The following is a 6,784-nucleotide window of genomic DNA, read 5'->3' on the forward strand; positions in this document are numbered from 1 at the left end:
TACAAAAATTATTAAATGTAAATACTTAACGATAAATAGAGAGAAGATACCAAGGGACTATCATTACAAATCATATGTCCAATGAAACCAGAAACAGCAGCATGGCCATTCAGCAAGGGAAACAACAAAAAAGACAAATAACAATATCAAAATTTTACACATAAAACTTAAGCTTCAGCAACACAACCGAAATGGATAATGTTCTTTGAGTCCCAATTGTGGTGTTCAACTGTCTTCAAAAACAATATTGATACTGGGTTGATGATAATTGCCGAGGAGCAGTTGTCATTAGTTACCATCACCTGTCATTTTATTCAATAGACACATTTTTTTACTTCATTTGTAAATAGATATAAGAAGATGTGGTATGAGTGCCAATGAAACAACTCTCCATCCAAGTAACAATTAGCAAAGTAAAACATTATAGGTCAAAGTACGGTCTTCAACAAGGAGCCTTGGCTCACACGGAACAGCAAGCTATAAAGGGCCCCAAAAATGACTAGTGTGAAACCATTCAAACGGGAAAACCAACTGTCTAATATATATAAAAAAAAAACGAGAAACGAGAAACATTTATGAACCACACCAACAAACGACAACCACTGAACATCAGGTTCCTGACTTAGGACAGGTGCAAACAAATGCAGCAAGTTTTAACGTTTTAATAGGTACCAACCTTCACCCTTACCTGAAACAATAGTGTAACATCACAACATAGAAAAACTTGATCCGAAATTTGATAGGAAAATGCCACTGTAAATTAAATTCGTCATTCGAAGTTACATGTTTGCGGACATGAAGTCTTCGCTTTATGACGTCCTCGATTTTGCCGGGGAAACTAACCATTTTTAGACATAGCAATATATTACTTTTTTTTCTGGTTATTCAATTTCTTTCAAAGATCCAAAGAAGACCAGAGCCATGTAAAAATTAAATATAAATATGACAAAATATGTAACTTTTTATGAAGCATCTATAGAAATATTGATTATTTGAGTAAACATTTGTCTTTTTAACAAAATGATCCAGATGAGGGAAGTATAAAGATAAATACTTTCTGAACCCATTTTTATTTATATACCGGGTATATCATGTACACAAAAAGTCATATATCAAATTTATTTGTGAACATTTAGATCTAATTAAGTGGTTATATAAGAATGTTTGACCAATGTTATAGCTGACAACGCGTGCTGTTATCAACTGTTTATACGAGTGTTAAATTTATACATGTTATTGGTTAATTTACTTATGATTAAAAAAGTGTAAGGCGTATGAAAACCGTAATCTTAGTATTGCACTGTTGTACTTTGTATCTGGAAACAATACTAAGGAGTGCATAAAAGCTCTTCTCGCTGATACGATGTCTCCTAACATTTGAAAACTTATCCCTAGGATATGGTAACAGTTAGCTTTTGACACTCGACATGATATAAGATAATTTTTCTCTATAGTCAGCTGTATATCACGAATAGCATCCCAGTATTGTCTGCTATTCTGTAAACGATAATGACAAAGAAAACGAAGGAAATGAGCATATATTATGTCGTTGGACATTGTATAATCATTTGTAACTCAATCGGTATTAACTCGGAGTTTGTAGTAGATACATAATCTAATATAAAAAATTTCCACACCTGAACGATAGTCATCTTCCTAAATAAGGGTAAATTGAATAGCTCATAATGAATGTCTGAAAAAGTCAGGTATTTTTGAAGTTTTTCCGGTGTACATTTCAATAGGGAATACTGAACGATGCAAAGAGCCGTTTTGTATTGTTTCCGTCTGTAGAAAAACGACGCTAAAATCAGCCACCCAGATACAGCGTCATGACGTGTGTTCAGTAGAAGTGTACTTATATATGTAGTGTACCGTTTATATGTAAATTTATTACCTGACAAATCTTCAAATGGTAGTAAATGTTCACATTTGCAACAGCAATTTGAGATATAGTATGTGTACAGGTATTTGATTTTTGAATTCTTACTTAACAATATGTGGTATATCCCTTTTTTCAAAAGAAAATCAAATTTCGACCCTGAATACTCTGGCAAACATGATGCTGCAGATAAAAGTAATTCAACGCTGTTGACATTTAAATAACTTAACGAATTTTTTATATCCGATTTCAATGCCCGGAAACTTGAAATTTGGTCTGAAAATAAGATACATTGCCAACCAAAACCGGTTAGAATATACAACTTTTTTAAAAGTGTTTCCTGTGCGTGTCCATATATCTTATTCTCAAATAAATTATTCTCAGGAATGAAATAATGCGGACAAACTCTGTATTCAACATAATATATAAGTCTTCTGATACATCTCATATAACAAGATACATCAAGTTTTCAGGTTTCCATATTGATGAGGGTAATTCTTCACATATCCAAAACAAAATTGTTTTCATGAAATATGAACAAAGCAATTCTTTGCAATCTTTGTCTAAAACTATAACAAACTTTAGAAGAATTTTCAAAAGTGCATAACATAGAAGTTGTGTATGTGTAAATGAATACATAAGAAGTTTTTCTCCAACGGAAAATGATATGCGCCACTCTAATTCTTCTTGTGAAGATCCTTTCACACCAACAGCAACAAATAGAACCCCGTGTTTCACAATAGCCTGTTTGACATCGTATCTCGGCCATGAATTATTTGATCGTGTTACCCATTGTTTTGCTGGTGTTATCCATAATTTACTATGTAAACAGTATGCAAAATCCAATAATCCATCTCTGTCGGATATGCAGGTCCCATGCAAAGTCGAAAACATGTCAAATGGAAATACTTGTTTGAATGAAAGGTTTGAACAGTAGAAATTACTACCTATCTCGTCACAATATTTCAAGATTTTACGGCCATTACTGTGCACTAGACGTAACTTAGTGAAACCTGGCTGTGTATCTTCCATTTCCAATGTAAAATAAGTTTTATTAGCATTGAAATAAACGTTTGTACCTTCACAAACTTCAATCAATTTTGAAACCAACATAACATCTAAATCACTACCTCGCATCATTAGTCCTTCTCCTAAACTTCCACTGGTTATTACTGTCCATGTCTTGTTGCTTTGTAAATTATCTCTGGCAGTGCTCATCATTCTAATTGTTTTAACATTCTCCTCTGATCCAACAATATACTGACAAAGATAATGATACAGAGCTATTGAAGCATTTTGTGTAGCTGTTTCTGTAAATATATTAAAGAAGTATTTTCATAAAGCATTGGTTACAGAAAATATTCATTCGTATGTGTAAAGCGTTGGTTACTGAATGTATACATTTGTATGTTTTAAGTGTTGATTACAGAATATATCTATTCGTATATTTAAAGCATTGGTTACATAATAAATCCAAATGTATGTTGAAAGCATTGGTTACAGAATATATTCATTCGTTTGTTTAAAGCATTGGTTACAAAATATAGTCATTCGTATGTTTAAAGCGTTGGTCACAGAATATATTCATTCGGAGGGTTAAAGCGTTGGTTACGTAATGTTTCCATTTGTTGCCGAAACGTACATAAATATTATGAAGTAGAAAATTAACAGCTTCAATCATTTCATCACACATCCAGTAAGTATATCTAGCATGTTTACCTTTCTCATAAGAGAAGAAAGCCTTGGTTACAGAATATATCCACTCGTATGTAAAAAGCGTTGGTTACAGTATATATCCATATGTAAGTTTAAAGCGTTGGTTACAAAATATATTCATTCGTAAGTTTAAAGCGTTGGTTACAGAATATATTCATTCGCATGTTAAAAGCGTTCGTTACAGAATATATCCATTCGTAAGTTTAAAGCGTTGGTTACAGAATATATTCATTCGTATGTTAAAAGCGTTGGTTAAAGAATATATCCATTCGTAAGTTTAAAGCGTTTGTTACAGAATATATTCATTCGTATGTTTAAAGCGTTGGTTACATAATATTTCGATTCGTATGATATAGTATTGGTTTCAACACATTTCGATTTGTATGTTACTTGTGTAATGGTAACAGAATATTTCTAATCGAATGTCAATATTTTGAATACGACAAGTGATTTAAAATTTTTGGTAAAGAACTTTTTTATTCATATGTTAATAACATTGCTTAGGAACATTTAGATTCGTATGTTAATGGTGTTGTTTTCTGAATAGTTCGGTTCATAGGATAATAGTACTAGTTAGAGAACAATTCGATTAGTATTTTTATAATGCTGCGTGCATAACATTTCCATTTGTAATTTAATATGTATATTATTTATTATAACATTTTGAAAATAATTTCAAATAGAGTACAATATATCACTCGTGCAAAGCACGAATTCCTTGTCCCGGATTTGACTAAAATCGTTGTTATTTTTGATTTTACAAGGTCTACAACGTTTGTATTAGGTTTTGGACTTTCAATTATTTTATCATCGAGCCCCACTAAATATACATTAATTGTCGATATGCGCATCTGGTGCTATAAAGTTGGCATCGTCAATGTCTTTATAGTGTTGGTTACAGAACATTCCGATTCTGATGTAAATAGTTTTGATTACAGAACATTTTGGATAATATCATTGGTTACAAATGTATTGCTGGTCCAACACAATGACTGTTTATACCATGCAAGTTTAAAGTATGGATAACAGAGGACATATACAACAAAGAAGCAATCAAATTAGGTCACACGCATTTGTTATACAAAAGCCAATTATGTCACAAGAAGAGACAGGACACAATGACTTAATTCTTACGTTCCATGAATCTGCAATATTGTCAGAACCTATGTGTAAAAGTGATAATTTTGATAATAGTGAGAATTTGTATATCCTCACAAACTGCCACGAAATGTGTTGTTCAAAGTAACAGTAAATACCTGGACAAGAATCCCGTAAACTGTACTTACAATTTATTGTTATCGTGTACCGTAAACTCACTGTATTTCTGGTGTATGTTTTGTCATTTTTCTGAAAGACCCGACGAAACACTTAATATACGAACGTCCGGGAAACTGTGTCCACTCCTCACTTTGAGATGAGATTATTTATTTTCTTATTTTTCTTCTTTATCAATGGCTAACTGTTCTTTCGAACGCTGCATTTTTTTTCATTTCAAATAAAATATAAGTATTAAATATTATTGCATAATAAATGTATCTTACGAAGCATGCCAACACCTATCTTTCAGCAAAATTGTTAAATATCTCCATTTGTTTTGTTGGAAAAAAATAAGCTGACTTTGATTGTTGAGGAATCCTGTGTTGAATAGAAATCAATGGAATTAAGGGGTGACAATGTTTTTTTGAATAAGTATTACCTGCCATTTTGGTTGAAAGCTGTAACTTTATATACCAAGCCCAGTTGACGGGATTCCCATAATAACTACTTTCGTTTCTATTTAAAGATAACATGAAGTTGATATTTACAAAAATAAATTTACCTTACCATGACACCTGTTTTTGTTGTGTTTTTTTAAATCAAATAATATTATAGACATATACTACCTGTACAGATGGAGGCAGTCCTAACGTGTACACAGGTTAACTTGATGCAGATTCCTGTGTTTTAATAGTTTAAAAAAAAGAATTTAAAACTTTATTACATTTTAACATTTTAGTATTTAATTTAAAAACAATGTAATAATATAAACGGTACCAGTTGTGCTGCACCAGATGCGTATTTAGACAATCATTGTCTCTTCAGAGATGCTGGATGCCAAAATATCTGAAAATTCAAACTTATTAAAAGGATGAAGAGCAATAAACCAAAGATAACAAAAAGTATATCCAAAGCTGGACAAGGAATTAAACCTTTTGCATGAGGGAGATATATTTTTGAATTTAAAATAATTTCCAAAATTTAAAATGATTATGTTTAAATTTAAATATTTCTTTTCTATTTAAACGAAAGCTTTATATCTCGTTTTCTTTAACTGCTTTTCCTTTATATATTATTTGTGATATGTTCGTCATCAAATGACATTTTCTGATCTGTAAAATATGGTTTTATTTTCAACCCTGATATCTATGATGAGTTATCTCAGCAACACTTACTTTATTGTTCTTGCTTTGAAACTTCGTGTAAACACGTAAACAAACATATATACGCACATAATATACCCACAGAAATAAACCTTTACTTATTGTGTGTTTTATTGCTGAGCATGTAATGGTTTTGTGTCATGGATGGATACCCTGTATCCTTTGTTTTTCTATAAAATGAAACATTCAAACAAAGAATACAACACTTAACAGTTCATTGTCGAAATAATTTGATAAAACCATAAATGGCTGGGACAAAGTGATGAAGGGTTTCGAAAGAAAATAACAATACACTATAAGTAGCTAATATAAGTGCAAGATCACCCTACTGTCGTGGGTGTGTGTTAGTTATAAATATGTATTAAGGACTCCTGAATTTCGATATTAGCTATTACTTACGTCAAGGACCTTTACATTATTAATTAGAAACGGTTGAACAATTAACATGATTAACATATGAATTGATTGCAAGACTATATTTTCATGTAATCAAAAGAGCATTCAAGTTGATGACATGTCTCATTTTTTTTGTGTGCATGTGCAATTGATTCGGATGTGGAAATACATGTTTGATTTCTCAAACCTCGTGGGTGTGTGTTAGTTACAAATACGTATTAAGGACTCCAGAGTTTCGACATTAGCTATTACTTACGCCAAGGACCTTCACATTATTCATTGGAAACGGTTGAATGATTAACAGATGAGTAAATTGCAAGACTATATTTCCAGGTAATCAAGAGATCATTCAAGTTGATGACATGTCTTATTT

The 6,784-nt window shown here is 31.6% G+C and overlaps 1 protein-coding gene across 1 annotated transcript; it reads right to left on the bottom strand.

Annotated features, from left to right (window-relative positions):
• Positions 1-1,065: 1,065 nt before the first annotated feature.
• LOC127714220 (uncharacterized) lies at positions 1,066-5,335 on the bottom strand. The gene is made up of 2 exons (XM_052220244.1): positions 5,292-5,335; positions 1,066-3,189 (listed from the first exon to the last, which is right to left on the bottom strand). The coding sequence occupies exons 1-2, from the start codon at positions 5,296-5,298 to the stop codon at positions 2,324-2,326; spliced, it is 873 nt and encodes a 290-aa protein (XP_052076204.1). The 5' UTR covers positions 5,299-5,335; the 3' UTR covers positions 1,066-2,323.
• Positions 5,336-6,784: the final 1,449 nt, after the last annotated feature.

Source organism: Mytilus californianus, unplaced genomic scaffold (genome assembly GCF_021869535.1).
Source record: "Mytilus californianus isolate M0D057914Y unplaced genomic scaffold, xbMytCali1.0.p SCAF_9, whole genome shotgun sequence".
In the NCBI taxonomy this organism is placed as follows: domain Eukaryota; kingdom Metazoa; phylum Mollusca; class Bivalvia; order Mytilida; family Mytilidae; genus Mytilus; species Mytilus californianus.